General features: G+C 41.6%; 2 protein-coding genes across 2 annotated transcripts in view; one reads left to right on the top strand and one right to left on the bottom strand.

The window, feature by feature from the left end:
• Nucleotides 1-1972, top strand: part of dnah6 (dynein, axonemal, heavy chain 6) — a 52305-nt gene extending 50333 nt beyond the window's left edge. Inside the window, exons 78-81 of the mRNA XM_070926356.1 lie at nucleotides 1-25; nucleotides 251-402; nucleotides 1501-1723; nucleotides 1869-1972. The exon at nucleotides 1-25 is cut by the window's left edge and continues 48 nt beyond it. Coding sequence (XP_070782457.1) covers nucleotides 1-25; nucleotides 251-402; nucleotides 1501-1723; nucleotides 1869-1972 — 504 coding nt within the window. The remainder of the gene's footprint in view (nucleotides 26-250; nucleotides 403-1500; nucleotides 1724-1868) is intronic.
• Nucleotides 1973-9628: 7656 nt separating this feature from the next.
• LOC139297086 (neuronal acetylcholine receptor subunit alpha-7-like) overlaps nucleotides 9629-21283 on the bottom strand; it is a 37140-nt gene continuing 25485 nt past the window's right edge. Inside the window, exons 5-10 of the mRNA XM_070919678.1 lie at nucleotides 16941-17020; nucleotides 15952-16119; nucleotides 12535-12729; nucleotides 11912-11998; nucleotides 10718-10827; nucleotides 9629-10222 (exon numbers count right to left, since the gene is read on the bottom strand). Coding sequence (XP_070775779.1) covers nucleotides 9629-10222; nucleotides 10718-10827; nucleotides 11912-11998; nucleotides 12535-12729; nucleotides 15952-16119; nucleotides 16941-17020 — 1234 coding nt within the window. The remainder of the gene's footprint in view (nucleotides 10223-10717; nucleotides 10828-11911; nucleotides 11999-12534; nucleotides 12730-15951; nucleotides 16120-16940; nucleotides 17021-21283) is intronic.

Raw genomic sequence — 21283 nt, 5'->3', positions numbered from 1 at the left:
TTCTTCCCTCAAGGCTTTCTTACTGGTAAAACACTGCAGCACCAAAATATCTTCCATGTCTCTAATGAACCGTAGCAGTAAGACAAATTTCAAAGCTGCTAGGTTATAATGATCTCTCTAACTATTCTTCCAAGTATACATCAAAGTAATGTGATTAGCTTTTAACTGCTCAACAATATCCTGATTTGCCACTAGAACAGATCCTGATGAAATATATGTTTTATGTTCTGCTCGGCCTGCTGGCCTGTAGGGGTGCTTCAGAATCATGCCCGGCACTACAATTTGCCCATCGATGAGCTCAACTTCCGCTTCAACATGGTGCCGGTGTACAGAGACCAGGTAGTGGTCTGTGAGGCTCTACGCACTCTGCCCAGCAACGCTAAACTGGACATGGATGAGGAGGTACTGGAAAGGGAGGGGGTTATTGTTGGAATGTCATGTTCTGGAAAATCAAGTCAGTTCCAGTTGTTCCCATAAGAGTACTTCTAACATGGGGTGCCCTGGTGGCCTGTGGGTTAAGGTACCGTCCAATAACCGCAGTCTGGGGACCTTTGTTGCGTGTTATTCCCCACATCGCTCTCCCTTCATTTCCCGCATCTATTTAGGTGGTGGGTGTCTAATTAAAGCATTAAATGCCCCCAAAAGATTTAGATAAAAAAAATAAAAGATTATTTCTGACATGAGTGTTGTGGCTAACATCAGGGCAGCAGACATCACAAATGTCAATGGGAGAAATAATAAATAATACTAAATGATTTAGTCAGTAAGTACATACATACAATACAAAGTAGTGTTCTCGAAGTTTCGCTGCAGACCCACAGCTCAGCTGAAGTTTGCCAATTTCACTCACCTCAAATTCTCTCTACAGAATTTACAATTCCTGTTGTTCCCTCCATCAACCACATCGCCCAGATGTGTTGTTTGCTTTGCCATTTCTGCTCTAAATACAGCTAAATTATCAATGCAAATAGTTTGCTGATGGTTGTCCTCAAAGATTTTGTACAGTCACACACAAGTATTTGCAGGATTTGGATGGGCTGTCTGGTGCCAGAAGCGAGCTGCCTACCTGTCATTCAGTATGGGTTCTCCTCTAGAGTCTAAAAAAGTCAAGTCAGCCATTACGGTTGGGTTTATTTTCTTTGACGTTTTTTTTGGTTTGATATGCTCTATTCATTTTCTCATAGGGTCACAAATCCAAGCAGCATGTTCCCCTAAAGTGTCTCACAAACACTGTTGCAACTCGAATAACCTCACACATTCCTAAACCACCCTGCCAAGTCTCCTGCAAGCTCTCCGCTAATGAGAATGAAACCCATAAAGCTTTGGTAAAATAGTGGCGGTCACAACAATGGTGAATGTGAAAAGCCCACTCTGCACCATAGCTACATACATTTGCTGTGAAAACACAAGAGACAGCGATGCATTAAAAAGAGAGGATGGATTATAGTGAATATGTATCTTTCACTCACCACTGCTCCATCTCATCTGTGGACACACCAGTTACCAGAGCCGGACGACGGCGTGCTCGTGCACGGCATGTTCATGGAGTCCAGTCGCTGGGACGATGGCAACATGGTGATTGAGGACGCGTTACCTCGAGTGATGAACGCCGTGCTGCCAGTGGTGCACTTCGAGCCGCAGCAGAACTACGTGCCTGAGCCTGACCTCTACCACGCTCCTCTGTACAAGACCTCAGCCAGAGCCGGGACTCTGTCCACCACAGGTACATACTGGATCCATCGCTCACATACTGTTTAAGATTACACTTTGTTTTCATACATTTAAAGGCATTTAGCTGACACATTTTTAACTGAATGTTGTTTTGTGGAGTTTTCTTCCCCTCACCCTTCATGTCTATCTCCCTCCAGGTCACTCAACTAATTTTGTTGTGACAGTGATGCTTCCCTCCAAGCGACACAGCGACTATTGGATATCAAAAGCCTCTGCTCTCCTGTGCCAGTTGGATGATTAAGTTTTCATCCAAGGACAAAAAGGAATTCTAAATGTGACTGACACCTATACCTCTATGCACAACCTAGAACTAACGTAGTTTCTTTTGTGGAATTATTTATAAAGATTTTCTCAGACACGATTTATGCTGAAAGTGCACTTCACATTGTAATAAACACTCCTGAGCTAGCCATGACTGATCTGCTTCCTTTGTACACTCGTGTGCATCCAAGGAGGTTAATATCAGTTATATGCAGCAGCAAAGTCTCATCCTGCTGACTCTTGAAGAGAGCGGGTGCAGTACATCCAGATCTTTGAAGATGAGACACGGTGTAAACACCATATACTAGACCATACTGGAGAGCTCCATTCACGCTGTGCGGTAAGTCATTGGTTGAATGTGCTTACGGAAATTTACAGTACACATGTAGCCTCGGGGAGGGAAAAGGCGGAGGGATGGATGGCGGAATAGACACAGCAGATGGATGAACGGAGGTGGGGGGCCAGACATACACATAGATGTTAATGGTCCACAAAGGAAAAAAGAAACAGGATAGCTAAGAGGGACGAGTTGAGACAGGAGAAGGAGTGATGATCATCAAATGATGAAATGTTTCCGCCATAACCCTTCCACACATCAGCAGCCTATTTGTGTCACTTAGGGCATGCAGTGCAAATACATAAAATATGGCTCTTCAAACACATTAAGTGCACCCACTGCAGTACTGGGGCAGGGTGCAGACACACTCAATCTCTGTCTCTGTCACACACACACACACTGCCTCCTCCACACCTTACTCCTCCAGTAACAGCATGCAGGATCAGGCATATATAAACACTATGTTTAACATCAACCTGGGGAGGAGCAATACAAATACAGAAAAAAAAATTCCAGTAGCTCACGTTGCTGTAGAGAGAAAGATAACTTATTAAAAGCATTGGTACAAATGATAGATGTTTTATTTGACAGTATCCCTGACTGCTTATCACAGTATTTGCTTTTTGTTTTGGCTAAGTTTCAATTTTCAAAATTCTGTATTAATAGTTTTGCCCTCAAAATAATAATTATCATAATTATAATAAAAAAGGATAAATGCTTGAAAACACACGTTGCATTGATTCAGTGATCTTAGTAATAATCTTTCAAACTAATATGAGGTGGTTGTATTCTAAGGACTGAGCATGTGCTTCAGTGTTTAGAACTCTGTATGTAAGGAAAGCAATTTGTGTTTAATGGTAAGAATTTAGCAAGTTAGTTTTTGCTCTTTGCATTATGAGTTTTGCACACCGAAAAAATTGAGCCAAAGCAACTGTAAAGTAGTGTAACATGTAGAGTAGACACACTATTACATTTTGAATACTTACTATGGTTAAATAATATAGTTAAATGTGCTGTAAACTTACACTTTATCACTTTCCAATATCTGTCGCCTTCCCGCTATCTGTTTCTCTGTCCTTCACTGTCCCACATGTACAGACCGCTATGCACTTTGATTATTAAACTAACTTACTCCGTCTATTTTTGTGCAGGTTTGGGATCTGTAGCGGAGGCGATTGTTTTACATGTCATGCAAAGGCTTCCCTAAAGCTGTAAATGGTGATGAGTTCTCTGGCTTTTGCTGGGGGCTTTCAAGTACACTCCATCAGGACATGTCAGTTCAGAGGTGAAACCTTTCTATTTATTAATCTCACCTTCACACAGGTTTACTCACGGACAGTGAAAACAGACTGCACCTGAAAGCAAGTTTCTGCACTAAAAACAAATCCCTCATGTGATCCAGTTCAATTCATTTCTGTTTTCATTTCGTGTGCTTCCTCCTCGCTAGTGCACAAACAATGACTGCACAACTTCACACATGTATGATTTTCTCCAGCTGTTGTGTCATCAACAGCAACATCCGCTGACCTCCTAACCTCCTTTATTAACCTCCTTTCTCTCAATCAATCCTTTTATGAGGATTATGCACTGAAAATAACTGTGAATGCACTGTGCTGTTATTTGGATGGGAGTCATAATAAAGAGGGAGGGAAAGGATTGAAGGAGTAGAAATGAGATTACATGCCCCAGTCACTCTACCAGATTAACAATGTTTTATCATCACACACACTTCCACCCCTGTGGATTAAGTCAGAGGGAAGAGGACTTGGTTGATGTTTGAAACAGATGGGTCCAAAGGAAAATGGAGGTGTTTTGTGTTTTTTTTTTCAAAGGGGGAAAGAACAGGATAAAAATAGTGTGTGAGATTGAGACACAATTGATGGAAACAGCTGTAGGTCAATCAGGACAGCTGTTAACATGAATATTTGACAACTAATTGACGTGTTTTGTAATGATGAGAAGCACAGATCGGCCGTGGGTCAGCCTTGTGCTCTCACTGGAGTGATTTGTACTTTGGTTTAATGATGTTGACAACAGTCATTTGGGCTGAACAGAAAATGTGTGATCGCTCAGTGTTTGCATATTAGACTGTCTAGGTCACACAGGTTATTTAGCACCGATTGATATCATTAAAAAGTTCCACCACAGCAGTGACTTTCAAGTTTTTGGCCGTACACTCAAATATCCCGATTGCCTTGTCAGATTTAAAGGTATAGTTCAACATTTTGGGAAATACAATTATTCGCATTTTTGCTCTCGTGTCTGCACTAAATATGAAGCTGCAGCCAGCAGCCGGTTACTGAGCTTCTTATAAATGCAATGAGACTCCAGTGCCGGCAAGAAATAGTCCATCACATAATCCTCAATAAAACCACAACATGTGGTTTTTACACTTTGGTTTTTGTACAAAATAAACAAACGAGATATAATGTTGATTAGTGAACTTTAGAGGTGCCAATAGACAGATTTTGTTACCTTCAGACACAGCTAGATGCCTGTTTCCCAGTATTTATGCTAGCTAAAGAATAAACATAAAATGTTTAAAATGATGGGTTCTGGATGTATGTATGCATGGATAGATAATAATAATCTTAAAGTATTCCAGTGTTCCAAGACTTGACATAAGCACTTGAGTCCTGGTCTAGTTAGACATGTTCTATATGCAACACGAGGAGCGAAATGACAAGACTGAGGCCCTTATATATACAGCTAGCAATATACAGGTCAGAATGAACAGCACCTGAGGCTATGACCGTGAAGAAGCCTTCCACCTCAATCATGCAAAAGTATATGGTCGCATGTGGTCGGGCACCGTCTGAACTAACGCACTAATGAGTCCCCACCTGAAGACCAGAAGGGTGTGTGCGTGCAGGCCATATAGACCTCACAGGAGCTATCTCTACTGAACAAAGTCTACGGAGATCTGTTCCAGCTGACCTGGTACCAACAGTGCCACCAAACAGAGCAAACATTATTCACCAGGATTGCGTAACACCCCCCCACAACCCAGGTGGTCTGTTCCATCTCAGGACATCAGAAAAAGGGAAGCAGCTCTGGGACAGTCTGCAGGGAAAGGGGTGGGGTGGGGTCTATATCAGCTTTTCATTTGTTGGCAAATGAAAGGTTTGTGTGTGTGTGTTTGCATAGTGTGATACAGTGTGGTGCAATTCCAGCCACCAACAGCTGTCTGTCTGCGCGTAGTGAAGCCTGAGATTAGATTTGACCAATCTGAACATGTCATCACTCTGCTGAGCAGCATTTGGCCTGTGTGTGTGTGCGCGTCTGTGTGGGTGTGTTTGTGTGTGTGCATGTGTGAGCTGCCAAACGTCCTAACTAATATCACAGGATGTAAGGAGATTGGTTCCCTCCTGACTTGGTCTATCTCAGTCATTCATTCCTGCTGGGAAATGAGCAAGGTTCCTCTTCAGTAAGTATGAGGCAGTGTTGAAATGTGTCAGTTCTTGTTTGTCAATCAAAAAGAAAAAATGGAAGAAGAAAAAAAAAACAGCCTGGCTTCATAAATCAACAGATGCTGGGCTCTGTTGTTGACGTCTTGATCACATTAACTGTGTTATTTTGCAACAAACTAGTCCACACACAAAACACTTAAACATTAAGAAGTTTTGCTGGAGATTTCAGATTTAAAGAAAAAGTTTGACGTTTTTCGGAAATGCGCTTATTTGCTTTCTTACAGAGAGTTAGATAAGAAGATTGATACCACTCTTGTGGCTGTCCATTGAATAAGACGGTTAGCTTAGCTTAGCAAACAGAGTGGAAACGGGGCAAAACACTAGTTAACACAATTTGTTTTTACACTTCCAGGCTAGACGTTTCCAGTCTTTGTGCTAAGCTAAGCTAACCAGCTACTGGCTCCAGCTACATTTTTGCTGTACAGACATTAGCGTTATCAATCTTCTCATCTTACTGTCGGCAAGAAAGCAAATTACGCACATTTCCCAAATGTCGAACTATTCCTTTAAAGTTTATAGTCAGAAAAATCAACATTTCCTGATTTCTGCCAGTTTTATTTTTTTAAGCTGTGAAATGTCGCATTTCATATAACTATATTGTATTGAACAATACTATGGCAATAGCATGCTGTGGTTAATCAAGCACATCAGATGACAAGCTGTCATTACACTGTAATTACACTGTCCAGTTAGATTGACAACAGCTACCCTGTTATAACTCAATCACTTCAAGAAAGGCACGAGGAGAGTCTGACAACTTTGGTGAGGGAAAGCATTTTTAAGGGTATTTAGTAAATTGTAGCATGTCAGCCACTCAAATGCCAGTTATTATCACATTTCTCCTTTATTTTTCTCAAAATAGTCATGTACAGTGAGCATTTATGTACATCCTTCAAACGTGAATGAATCATACTGAGAGGCACAGACCACAATAAAAAAAGACACTCAAGTTGACAAAAATACAACACTGGTGATTGGAGAAAAAAAAAGCCTGTGATAGCATGGCAAAAGCAAACGGTCACACCCTAATTTTAAGTGTACTTTTTAATATCAGTCAATAGAATTTCACATTTTCGACACAGCTATTTCAGCCAGTCGTGTGCTTTCAGCTTCTACGTAGCTTTGACTTGTGAATTGCAGAATTGTCTTTTACCCTGCATACCTAATTCTCTTTTCATATATTCAGTACAGTCTCATCTTAAGAGTTTCCGTCATTCTTCATTTAACACACTTTAAACCCTTTCAGCGCCATAAATGCCTCTCACATAAAAAACATACGCTGAATAGACATCAGCATGAGTGAGTAACAATAGAAATGGGTCAGGTTATCTCACAAAGTATCTACATAATTGGCTGTCATCAGCTGTCAGTCCAAGTCTGTGTGTATGTAGAAGACACTTATGAGTCATCACATCTCCACTGTTCATGTTCTCCAAGATGAGTCGGGGATCAAGGTTCTGCATTATTCCTCAATCTGTTGCGCAACGTACTTACGGCAGCCAAGACCCCTCGACCCACTTTTGTCGACATGAACTTTGACAGGTAAAATAAAAAATAAACATTTTTGTTCATCAGTGCTCAGCTTTCAGCCTCCACCTGCAGTGACCCCCATGCAACTTAAAATCTACAATATACACAATGTGGAATGATGAACCAATATTAGACGAATAGTACATTTTTTCTTTCCCACCAAGAGTTACAAGACAAAATTGATACCACCCTCACGTCTGTATGTTAAATATAAAGCTATGGCCAGCAGTTGTTTAGCTTAGCTTAGCTTAGCATAAAAACTGGCCTTGCTCTGTCCAAACGTAACTAAATCAGCCTTCCAGCACCTCTAAAGCTCAATCATTATTTTTTGACTTTCGGGAGTCTCTGCTGGTTGCCTTCATGCTAAGCTAAGCTAACCGCAGCTGCTGACTGTAGCTTCATCGTTACCGTTCAGACATGAGACGGGTATCGATCTTCTCAGCTCTCCAAAACTGGATCAAAAATAGTAACACAAAGAGTACTGCAAAGTGCAGCCTTTGTGCTACATTTTAGCCGAGATTGGCTTCACCCTTTCCTGTCTGTCCATTATGAGTGGATATGACATTTAGATGCTTTACAGTTTTGGAGTCATAGAGTGACATGAAAGGAAGTCACTGGGTGGCAGCTTTTTGTCTGCACTTGGCCCATTGATTATCTGTAACAGCATGAACTCCATTTCAGTGACCATGTCTGCAGGAGGCACGCAGTGTACTGTATTTTGTTGTTTTCAGTCTTCCTCGGTTCCACTTAAAACTCTAATTAAAATGGCCAAGTGCTAAGTTGGAGAAGTCTGTGAGTCCAGTTGTGTGTGTGTGTAAAAGTGGGAATTCACATGAGTCTTGTATCACTAAGGATCAGACGGGACACTCGGGTTGTGAGAAGAGACAAGGTTTCAACACGAATCTGTTACATAAGGTCACCCAGTAATCCTTGTTGCATGTTGTTGCTAGAGATTAGAGAAGAAAGTGTTTGCCTTTTGCTGAGCATTAGAGAGTAAAAACACAAAGCACTCTGCACTAAAAAAGATTAGTACGAAATTCATCTCTACTGGGGTGATGATAAAACTTTCTCTATTCACATTTATGGATATAGAACCCGGGCCTAAGCTGTGCAAGGACATGAGAAGACTGGTGGCAACAAAGGGAGGGCAAGGAAATGATAATGACTTGAAAGGCAAGAACGAGGTGAGTAATGAACAATCGAATACTTAACATGTGTGAAAAGGAGTGACAAGATGGAGGTGTTTAAAATGGAGGTGAAACAAGTAGTCAATAAATGGATTAGTTGATCAACAGAAAGTTAATCTGCAACTATTTTGACTATTAATTAATTGTTTTAGTCAAGTTTCAAGCAAACAACCCAAACATCCATCTCCTCAAACGTGAGGAATGAATGCTTTTCTTCGCCACTTATGATAGTAAATTATAACATCTTGAGTTTGGAACTGTTGGTTGTCACCTTGGGAAATTACAACGGGCATTTTTCTCTATTTTTTGACATTTTATATACAAAGCAACTAATCTAGAAGTTTCCAAATGAATCTAAAATGAAAATAATCATTAGTTGCAGCCCTAGTTCAAAGAGAATTGAGATGCACAGTGCTGTGAGTTAACACGCCAGCCACTCTCAGTAAATTCACCAACTTAACTCAAAAAGATTTCATCTCAACTTCACCACATTTATAAAGTAAGATGTAGGTTTATTTACAAAATACAAAAAACTAGCAAAAAAAACGACTTCTAAAACTGTTTATTGAACTCTATTGACTGTACTGTATGTATCTACTGAAGACATTAAGACGTCTCTCGAAGATGAGGAGCGCCACAGCAGGGGAAAGGAAGCGGAAAAGAGTAGAAAGAAGTAAGAGAAAAGAAAGCTGGAAGGGAAGGAGTGTTAACAGTAAACTGATGAGACGTGAAGCCCAAGTAGCAGCAGGTGAATGATGATACAGCAGGGATGCAGATGGGAAGAGTGTTAGTGTGAGTTTCTAATCATAAACTACTGCATGTAGCCTCAGCCTCCTACGTGGAATACTGTATGCACAGTGTAAGCTAGGAGAGCCACCTTGAAAGGGAAAAATCTCCTTCATACAACCATATACTACTAACATATATATGAAGATAGGGGGAAAGGTCCTGACGTACTATGACTTGTAGCAACACTTAAAATAACTGAAACTTCACATGGCTTCACATAGTTGTGGCAGGGAGGCTGGTGTGGTACAGTTCTAATTGTGTCTGGATTTTGAATGAGTTAGCTTTGCCTCCCTTTTTCCTCTCAGAGAAGTGGGAGATCAGCCTTATGTGAAGTCTTTGGACACGGCCTCAATGAAATTGGGGGCTGACATGAGGATGGTGAAGGTGCAGATGATGGAGAAGAGTGAGAAGGCCACCAGGCATAACCGATCCACCACCGCCGCCGCAAACTTCCACTCGCTGCAGATCGCCTCCCCCTCGTCCTGCTCTCGGAAACGCCTGGCAATGTACTGCACTTCCTCCAGGATCCGGGAAATTTCCGGAACCTGCTGCTCCAGCAGCAAAGTCCGCGTCTGTTCCAAATGGATGTCATGTGGGGAGGAGCCGTTAGGATGAGCGACCCCGCCGCCGCACACCACCACGCCTGAATCAGTGTTCGGGGGGAAAGCGGGGTTGTCTGTGCCCATCGAGTGGTAGCCAAAGTACACGTTCATGTTCCCATTGGTCGTGGTTGACTGGGTGGACGCCTGCCCTGGTATAGTGCTCATCTGAATGCTGCTGGTGCTGGTATGGTGAGGAGGAGGGTGGGGGTACTTGTAGTTTGGGGGGCTACTGGAGTTCACGGCTGTTTTGTTATCCTCTCCAGGTTTCTTCATACGGAGAAACCAAGCGCACCAGTTGAGAAGGATGACTCGGACCTGGATGAAGAGATGAGATAAGGCAGAGAGATGGAAAACAGAGGTGAGAGGGGGAGGGCAGATCGGAGGGTTATAGCCCCAGATATGAATAGTAAAATGAAAAATAGAATCCACAGTCTTACTTCTGCCACTTTGACATGACAAGGCTTCCCTTCCATGGAGTGCAATGTTTCCTACTAACTGTGTGGTTCAAAGTGGATAATCTTGCTAATAATTAAGTGCCTTTGTGTTGTTTTTGATCCATATTTTGGGGGCAACCCACATTTTACTGAAAGCTTTATCAACCTTATGATAAAATAAAACCTTAAAAATGAATGAATAAAAAAATATACATAACTGCACGGCTATCACAAAATAACTGTACAGTTAGGGGATAACCCTGTTTATGATGGCTTCTGACAAACAGTTAAAATAAAGTGTTAACTCACGCTTACAGTAAAAGTGATAATTGAATTAATTATTCATTATTGAGTTTAAAAAATATTGTTAACTTACCCATTTAGGCATCTTCCCTCCGTGGGGGTCATGGTGGTGGAACTGTAGTACCAGGACTGTTACCACCACAGACAAGCCCACAATCATCATGGTGCTAGCAAAGTACTGAGCTGAAGAGGAGAGATCATAGCTTGTTATCTGAAATGAACCTGTGAATTTTGAATTAAAAGCTCATGTATCTATACGCAGTACATGAAGAAACGTGAGGGGTAAGCACAGTATGTTGGCAGGACTGTTGCCAAGTCAGTGGGTTGGTTGGTTAGTCAGTGGGGAGTTTATCCGTGTCAACAAACCTAAGGTCATAACACCACAGGGGCTGGTAGGAGGATGACTAACATTTTACCTCCTGATTTACAAACTAACCAAAACACATACACACGCCTGCAGACATTTGAAGCCACATAGACGTGAAAATGCATAAACATATGCATGTAGGCAACCACGCAACCCTGTCTTTACACACAAACATGAGATGTATTCCCCTCTAAAAAAAGATGATGTGAATTTTCATTTCCATCAGGCTGTGATGTCGGCGACCTCACAGGAAAGCGGACCAATCAAATGATTCTGTATACATTTCCATGTCACAGTATGATTGGAGCTGTATGAAAACCTGTCAGAGTGAACGCTGAGGAGCATTTCATTTTGACTTCAATCTATCAGTTCCGCTCCATCTGCAATGTGTTAATGCGTCTAAACTAATAAAGGCGAGTTTGCTAATGGCTTTGTTTTACATGACTGAGCTGCCAAATGATACCGAGCAGCACTTCTGTCTGCCTCCGCTCCCATCTCATGGCCGGCTGCCTTGTCTCTTCTGGTCTGTATCCGTATGGCCTTATACAATGCAACACTGTTTATCTCCTACACTGAGGAATAATCTTCACATCCTGTATCAGCCACCTCCAACCCCCAGCCCCTCCCCCTCTCAGCGTACAACGTATCCGTCGGTCAGTGTGAAGACTGGAAAATATGCGTATTTACTTTTCTTGTGTAGCTTTATATTTACTGTACAGACAGCATGTATTAGTTTTGTATGTGCTTTACACATCATCATAAGTAAATCACTTTTGTGATGACTGTTTGGGAGATAAGCCCTTGATCACTTTGTGATCCGTCTGAATTGTTTTTCAAAGTCAAAGTCAAAGTCAGAAAATCATCAAAATGAGCAATAATTAGAGCAGAGAGGTGTCTTACCAATCAGAGGAACGGAGTCTGAAGTGGCAGGCATGATCTCTGCTACCAGTAACATGAACACTGTTAGAGACAGCAGCACTGTGATGCCTGCAGAAATGAGCAGAAACACAGAGGATAACGTCTTTCATCACACTCCAGTTTTCTCTTAAATGGTGACATGAGAGTCCTCAAAATAAATGCAGCCGGTCGCATCAAAATAGGTGAAACAGCTGTAGGATGTATTTTGGAGTATTCACTCTCTTTTCTAGCCTCGAGGGAATGCTTGTTATATATTTACACCGACCTCGTCTCACTGGATGGCATTTGGAAACAAGCTGGCATTTTCAGGTCCAGGTGATTATCTTTGCTGTGTTTGTAATGGAACTTCTATTCATCTGCTAATGAATAAATTCCAACACAAATGCTAATTCACAGCCATAATGTCAGCATTAGCATAGAGCAATGACAAATAAATGGGTTAGCAATAGACCTGGTGGGCTGAGATCACCAAGGCGGGGGGAGAGAGATACATTTTTGTCTGCATGTATGATTATAATCATGAATCATTGTCCCTCTGTGTTAATGTGTGTGTGTGTGTGTGTGCATGTGCAGGAATGTGCTGGTGTGTGTTTCCTGCCCCGTACCCAGTGAGATCTTCTCTCCGGAGTCAGCGGGGAGCAGGAAGACCAGCAGGGCCAGACCAGAGATGAGCACGCAGGGGATGAGCAGGTTCAGCCCGTAGTAAAGTGTCCTGCGGCGCATGGTGACCGTGAACGTCACATCGGGGTAGGGCTCCTTACAGCAGTCGTAGTATAGCTCATTGCGCTTAGCCGGCACACCTGGGGGAGCAATGAGGTGGGAAGGTGTTAATTAGAGGTGAAACACACAGAACTATAAAATAAAGGTCCAGTTCTCAGTTCTGCATGGCTGAATAATAATAATATTATAATAATAATAATTCATAAATAAATAAATTAAATAATTATTATTAATTAATAATAGTAATAACCTTGTAAAGTAAGCTGTTAATGTGCTGCTGTGGCTACCGATTTCAAAATGAATGCCATTTTAAAGTGTTGAAGAGCGTGCTAACAGTCATGACTAACTTTTTATTGGTACTATTTAAATATGACTGAGAGAGGGGATTTATGGTCAGAAGGTCACTGGATTGAATCCTTGGACGGAAAGAATGAGTGAGACAATTGAATAATAAATGCCCCTCTGCCCCCCCGTCCTCTGATCCACACAGTCCTCGTTCTGTGTAAAAATACGTTCTTAAGTTCAGCTGAAGTTAATGAGTTTGAATTTGATGTGTAAAGTCGCTGGAGTTCCCCTTTGAGATAGATTTGTAAAAATTTGGACCTATCTTAAAATCAGATTTTGGACAGTGAGATCTGTCACCATGCTTATCAAACTCCCACACAAACCCCTTTTTGTGCTACAGTACAGGCTCAATGTATCAATCTGATCAATCAGAGTCAGATAAGTTCAAAACACTTGTGTGCATTTGTGTGTACGAGAGCCATTGTGTGGAAAACTTGATTAGTAAGCGTGACTTTGACAGATTTCATGCGCACAATCACTTCAAAGTGAATTACAGGTAGTGCTTTTCCCCTTGATTAAAAATCAACGATCTGGGAACTCTCTATGTTTTTGTGTGTGTCTGTGAGAGAGGGAGGGAGAGCCAGTTGTTGCTAGCAGTCAAGCAGTTGCTGTGAGTCAAGATCAACATGAAGTGCCCTCAATTTGATTATGGCTCCAAAATCATTGTACAGCTGTGTGAACCATTCATACCTTTAAGTGCTTATTTATTCTGAATGAAGCCCTGGTACAACACAATCAGCAACATATTCAAAATATGCTAATCATTTTGGGGTGAGATGTCACAAAGAAAACCTGATTTTAGCCCTGTGAGTGTGAGTGTGAGTGTGTGTGTGTGTGTGAGTGTGAGTGTGAGTGTGAGCGTGTGTGTGTGTGTGTGTGTGTGTGTGTGTGTGTGTGTGTGTGTGTGTGTGGAAACAGCATTAGAAATTCAGTTTTACTGAATTGCACAGATTCAATTTCTGAATGCTGAAGAGAAATAGACTTTTTTAGCCATCTATTAATTTGATGGATTGCAGACCTGCGTGTGTGTGTGTGTGTGTGTGTGTGTACTCTGGCATGCGCATGGGTATGTTCTAAGGCACCAGGACAGTGTGTGTTCTTGGCCAGCTTGCCGCCTGGCTGTGCCTGAATTAAGTGAACCATCCCTGGGCCAGCTGTCACCACACACACCCATGACCCCCCCCCCCCCCCCCCCCCCCCCCCACCCATTCCCCCAGCCAGCTGGGTACACTCACAGCTCACTTTGTGTATAAGTATGTTTGTGTGTGTGAACGTGAATGATTCTGTTGGCCTCAGACTAACACCCAAACTTTGGTTAGAGATGATTCTTCATTTCCACATGGGGAGACAGAGGGGAGAAAAAACAAAAAAGAAAAGAGAAGAAGAAGAAAGAGAAACAACAGAAACAGAGAGGGAACCAGTATGCTTCATTATTTTTATTATAGTATCTTGAACTGGACCATCTCTCTCTTCCTTTGTTTCTTGGGAAGAGACAGACAAACAGAGAGGTACTGTGGACAGAGTTGGAAAAATTCAGACCAAAAAAAGAAACGAGGTAACTTACTCATTTAGATTTAGATGAGAAGATATGAGACCCTTTCATGTCTGTGCTGTAAATATGAAGCTGGAGCCAGGAGACGGTTAGCTTAGCTTAGCATGGACTGGACTGGACATGGGGGGAAACAGCTACCCAATGTTTAATTGTACAAACGAAGGGTAAAGACGTCAAGTTGTGTTTTTATGGGGGGATTATGAGCTGGACTATTTCTTTCGCCAAAGCAGTGACTTACTGCCAGGCAACCAGCAGAAACAAATTATTGCGGCTAGCACCATAAAAACACAAATTGTCATATTCACTTCAGTTTTTGTCTAGATTAAACCAATATAATGTGTTAATTAGTGAGCTTTAGAGGTGCTGGAAGGAGGATTTTATTACTTTAGGAACTAGCCAGGCTAGCTGTTTCCCCCGTGTCCAGTCTTTATGCTAAGCTAAGCTAACCGGCTGCAGGATGTAGTTTTATATTTACCCCACAGACACAAAAGTGGCATCAATCTTCTCATCTAACTCTTAGCAAAAAAGTGAGTAAGAGTATTTCCCGAAATGTCAGACTCTCTCTCTCTTTAAAAGTCTGTTGAAACCGGGCTGACATAAAACCACTGAACTACTTCAATCATGCTGCTGTAATGCCTATCAACAAAATAATTCCCTCTAAACCATGGGAGCCAGTCAACCTTTTGTCCCATAATTCTCACACAAGTCTAGAAACAATGGCTTAGCAGTGCTTTATCAACTTACAAGTGAATATATATAATCAAATAAATGGTGTAAGAGTTCAAGAATTGATCAGCCAGAAGAGTCTGTGTGGATAGAGCTGAACTGAACAGCAGCAATATTCTCCAGGCTGCCTGTAGCACTCTTTAACCAGGACTGATGGACAGGAACATGTCAGTGAGGACGGCATCTTGCGAGGAAGTTGACATCGCTGATGGAAACACCTGCTGTCAGAGCTGTGTAATACTGACTGTTATCTAACTCCCTGGAATATGACATGAAGGGCCCAGCTAATGTTGAAAGTCTCTGTCTGTCTCAGTCTGTCAGTCTTTCAGATTCCCTGAAGGAATTTACAATTCGCTGCTTAAACGTACTCCCCATTTATGGGGAGTGCTTTCAGTCAGTCATCATGTCATCCTCATCGCCATCCTTCTTATGTCACTACACAAATTCTTATACATTTATCTTTGTACTCAGTGATTAAGTCTATCCAGATGATACATTTGTTCTAAATGAACAACTTATGTTAATTCTGTCAGAAGCCCCACACGTTTTGAGAAAAAGCTATTTGAGTGGACGTTTTGTTATAACCAGGAACTGTAGGAGGTTAGGAAGTTCTATGATTATACTCTTCTATGATTGGTGTTGTGCACCTGAATCTGTCTTTGCGTGTTTTCCTTCTTACCTACGAGATCCCATTCCCCATTGGGTATGTAGGTAGAGATGTCCACGTCCATCATCTGGAGGTCCAGCAGCCAGCCGTTGTGGGTCCAGGAGCCAAACTTCAGGTCACACTTCTGCACATCGAATGGGAACCACCGTACATCGATGTAGCAGGTACTCTTCAGGATGCCTGGAGAGAAGTGTTGGGTAAAGTTACTATAGGCACTAAACTTTGATATGTACCATGTCTTGTGACTTTGCTTCATTTCTTTAAAATCATAAAAATGGCCCTTCAGATGCCAAAATATTACACAAAAACATTTGTTGACATGGGGTGTCAGTAAGTTCATTTGACTCTTTCAAGCCTCAGAGTCTGGAGGAAATGTATTCCTCTGTATCACAGAGGAATACATAACATTACTGTAAAAGTCCCCACATAAGTGTTCTGATAAAGAAACACCACCAAAAATAACTTCTTTAATTTAATTTCGGCTTTCAAGAACAAAAGTAACAAGTTGTTACGACTGATGAAATTAACAGAAAAATGTAAACATTAACATATTCATGTCCATAAAAAAAAGTTAAAAATCTAGGGAAAAATCTAGGCTTTTTAATTTGGTTAAAAAGTAGACGTATAGGTCACATATAACTGTTGTTTTGATGTAGTGGTCCACCTGTGGCAGGTCCTACAATAAGAGATACATTGAAATGTAGTTGACGCTTTTGAAACAGGGTTGGAACCTTGACACCTTGATGTCTTTACACCTGCAAATCAGCAAAACAATGTGGAACAGTAAGGAGGATGATGACGACAGCGAAGATGATAATTACAATGATAGAGTTCATGATGTTTCTAAAGACTCAACAGTTTGGATGTTTCAAGATGCTAATGAAGGTGAGGACGCTGTAGGAGCAACCATAAATAATGGTCATACAGTGATAAGATGTATGACAAAATGAAATTGAAACTTGGTTATTAGTGAAATATGAATGTAACAATGAATGTCTCACCTGGTGGGATGTACTGGCAGGATCCTGAAGAGTTTACCAGCACATTAGTGTGGAATGTTGCATCAAACCTCTCATCAGCACTACAGGGAGAGAAGAGTAGATCATGTAAAAACAGCATTGGAAAAAGCAAAAGGCCCTAAAACAAGGTAATGCCTCAACACCCTCTGTCCTTAGACCCTTGATTCGAATGAGGAACCCCCCCCCCCCCCACAAAAAAAGCCCTTTCAACAGGGAATAATGGAAAATAGGAAGCCAGAAAGGGGAATAAAAGGGCTATGAAGAGGTTGTGAAGTTGATTGAGAGTTAAGTACATAGGTAAAGAGAGATACAAAGACACCCAGACAAAAAACAACAAGTGAGAGTGAAGGTTATGGGGGATTAGTGTAGATCCAAGCAGACAGTGTTTAATTTTACTGATCATCTTAAACAAACATGGTTGTCCGCCATCGAGACGTCCTTCAAAAAGACAGGGATTATGGACACTCAAAAACCAAAGTACAGACATTGTAATCAGAAAATTACACATTTCACACAAGAACAACAGTCATCCCATGAACATTACAACTGTAATGGAGCTCTTGGCTGTTAGGAAAGTTAGTCAGCGATATGGGGAGTCTAGTCAGGACACGGGAGACAGGGAATATCTTTGAGGGTATTGTTGCTCTACCAGCCTGGTTGACATTTGTGGTTTTGAGTTAAATATATTGACAACTATTGCATGGATTCCTACAGACATTCATGTTCCCTTCAGGATGAATTGTAATAACTTTGTTGATCCCTAACTTTCCACTGGCATCGTCATGCGGTAAAAAAATGTACTTGTCCAATACTTTGGTTTATGACCAAATACCTGCAAAACCTATGACATTCCCATCAGCCCCAGCTGCACTTTGTATTTAGTGCTAATGAGCAAATATTATGTATAATGTGCCTAAGTACAGCCTTACAGAGCTGCCAGCATGGCAGACAAAAACAAACCATACAGGACTAAAAACATAACCTCCATGACAGAATTACTGAAGCAGCTTCCTATGATGGCAACATAGCATTTATTCATTTATTCACTACTAGTATAACAATCATTCATATCTTTTGGTATGATGTAACCCCCATAGAAACACTGAATTAGATAAACAGAAAGCACCTAATTTTGAACAATAAATGAGTGCTCATCCAAAGCCAGACAAAACAGCCTGACTCATACCTGACTCATACCATCGTCTATTATTGTCCATTAGTACATACCACTCACAGTATGAGACTGGAAGCAGTGGGAGATTTTGAGGAGCACGCCTAAACTCTTCCTAAAGGCTTTTTGTTGGACAGGTAGAACATAAATTTTAGCAAAGTGCACTGGGACTGAGCCCAGGAGGCATAATAAGACAAGGCTTTACCCAATGCAGATTTATAGTCGCTACATCAATAATCTAAATCCAATCACTCTTTCCACTTAGCAGGGTGGAAAAACTAAGGGGCTGTGAGAATACTTTGGAACAGCTGTAATTGCTCTTATCCATTGCAGAGAATAGATGAGCTAAATTAGCATTTAGCCTTGTAATGGTATTTGGAACAATACAGCTACCTAACATATACATTAATTGGGTAGCATTAGCATTTAAAAATATTTTCTTATTTTTAAAGCCATCTATCAGAATACTAATGCAGGATACGGTCAATCATATGAGGGATTCTTTTAAATTAAGGTTCAGTAAATGTGGGGGCCCTCTGGAACAGGGTAGTCCTAACCGCAGTGGCCCGGGTTCAATTCTGGCCAGGGCCCTTTGCTGCATGTCTTCCCCCCTCTTTCTCTCTCCCGCATTTCCTGTCATTCCTCACTGTCACTATCCAATAAATACAATAATAATAATAAATTGTTTAAATAAATAAATAAATCTAAAAAGTAAAAGTCTGGATGAGAAATTAGTTTTTTAAAACTCTTTGGTGAACCCCATAGAAATGTGGGACAGGAGATTTCTTGCAGATGCAGAATCTTAATCACATCTTAATCAGATCACTAAGTAAGTAGCACATGTTTCAAAAAGGTCATATGCCATGCGGAAAAGGTAAGGGCATGGTGAAGGCGTTGAATCCCAATGGAGTCCTTTTGCCCGCAGTGGGATTCTTCAACAATTTAACTGTTTTTTCTTAGATGTGAGCTGTTGAATGAAAAACAGGAAGATACATTTGAACAAATAGCTTGCCATTTACTTGCTAAATAACCTGCTAAACCCATGGACAAATTGATTTTCAAAATGGATATATTTTCTGTGAGTGTGCTGCTACAGAAATCAGTCCTGAAGTATAAACTTTTAGGCAAATAGCCTTCCCTCTGAAACAGTACAGCATATGCTGTTTCAATATCCACTGGCTCAATGAAATAGCATCAACAACATTGATATTTAATTTCTGTGAAAACATTGTCACAGTTTGTGGTAAAACATCATCATCAAGATATGCAGCTCAACAGCAAGATGGCTTACATTATTTACATGAAAACCCCATGAAAGCAGAAAACTCGGTCCCTTTGCGTTCCAGCCTCCCAAGTGTCTGTAGATGGTGAAATATTCAAAATGATGTGGCAAAGGGTTCCTATATTATTTATCTGAATGGCTTTAGGTTTGTTGCTGTGCTGACATGGGAACATACAAACTAGAGAGCATCTTGCGATGGGATCACACCAGCGGCGACGCCCGACAACATGTTGACGTACACTCACATACTAACACAGTACTTGTTACGCAAACATTGGTTAAGAACGACCATTACCATCATGACAGTGATCCGCGACTTAAAACTTAAAACGAATGTAGCCCAGGGGCAGGGAGTGGGGGCTTCCCTACTTCCTACCCCCCTACTTCTGGCGCCCTTCCTCGGACCACACCCATCTTCAAATTCTGCCTTCATTTTGATCTAAACTTCACACCTGTAAAGTTTCGTGACTGCATCTCACACAGTTGTGACGCTATCGCATTGACAAAATCTGTCCACAGACAGACAGACATGTAAAACCAAACCAAAACCACTTCTGTGGTAGTTCCCGTTACAGTCGGTGTCTACAGGACCACATTTTGTCATGATGACACACACACAGACTCACAAGGTGAAAACAATACCAACCACACGTAGATAGACAGCTGTCTCCCTTTTATACCCTCCACCAGTCAGGCTGTACAGCGCTTCATGTCCCAACAGTCTTGGCTAACTTGGACAGACTCGCCTGCTGTGGACTGAAGAAACAGACTATGCTGCATCTCACATAGTGGATTCGTGAAAAGGCATAACTTTGCACATTCACTGCAAATTAAATAGCATCAAAGTCCATCATTGATCTTTGGCCTAAGGTGTTGTTGTACAAACTACCTTATGATCAATGGTCCTCTTCTGGACCCCACCCAGAAACTCAAAGGAGATCAGATACATTGAACTGCTATTTGCTGTATAAGCATAAACAACAGTCAGAGGCTTCCTCTTCATCTCCACCCACCCTACAAAAATTGTGTAAAAACCAGGCGCTTGCAAGTGATATGAGTGCATAGAACAGTATCCTCGAGCAGAAAACCAGCCCCCATCCCCGCCTCCAAAGTCAACTTGACGAACGAGTGCGTGTTGAGTATTTGGCTGTGTGCAGGGAGGGTCGAGCGAGCGCTCGTCACAGCTCTGTGCTCGCAGGATTTTATTACCGCCTTTGCGCACGCAGAGCAGAAGTGCTGCCTTGCGCTGATGGTTTTCTGCTTGCCTATATTATGCTGTGCACCTGTATCACGTGCACGTGCCTGATTTTTATGTGTGTGGGTTTTGAGACTAATTAAACGCCATAGCAACCCCCGAATTCCAACACTGTTTGACAAGCACTTTGTTTAAAGCTGGGCATTTGGACCAAAAAGAGCCTGGCATTTCTCTGCTTCAGGTACTAGTGAAACGTGAAATACGTTCCAGGAGGTTCAGCTTGACTCACAGGTCCATGAGTTTGAAGTCTTATCATATGTCAAAACTCTGCACGGTGGTTTATAATACTATGAGACAGGATTTTTGCAACTCTGGAAAGTTTGAATGGCAGCAGAAATGTTATATTTTGTCTGGACAATCATGAGGTAAACAGTAGAAAGTAGAAAGTAATCCACTGCAGCATCTTGCCGAATGACGTTGGGTTGCAGTCCAGCAAAAGTCGACAATGCGACATTCACACTTAACGGCATGATTGGCCGGCTGTGTGGTTTCCCCATGTGCCGATTCTTAGAGGGGCTTTCCTGTTATTCATTTTGGTAAAATTAAAACACTGTGACTGTGTGTCAGTGTTTCCTGAATATATTTCCCAAATGGTCTCAAAGCCCTATGCTATTTTT

Source organism: Enoplosus armatus, chromosome 2 (assembly GCF_043641665.1).
Source record: "Enoplosus armatus isolate fEnoArm2 chromosome 2, fEnoArm2.hap1, whole genome shotgun sequence".
Taxonomy (NCBI): domain Eukaryota; kingdom Metazoa; phylum Chordata; class Actinopteri; order Centrarchiformes; family Enoplosidae; genus Enoplosus; species Enoplosus armatus.
The sequence above is the reverse complement of the archived record's forward strand: the minus strand, read 5'-3'. Positions and strand labels throughout refer to the sequence as shown.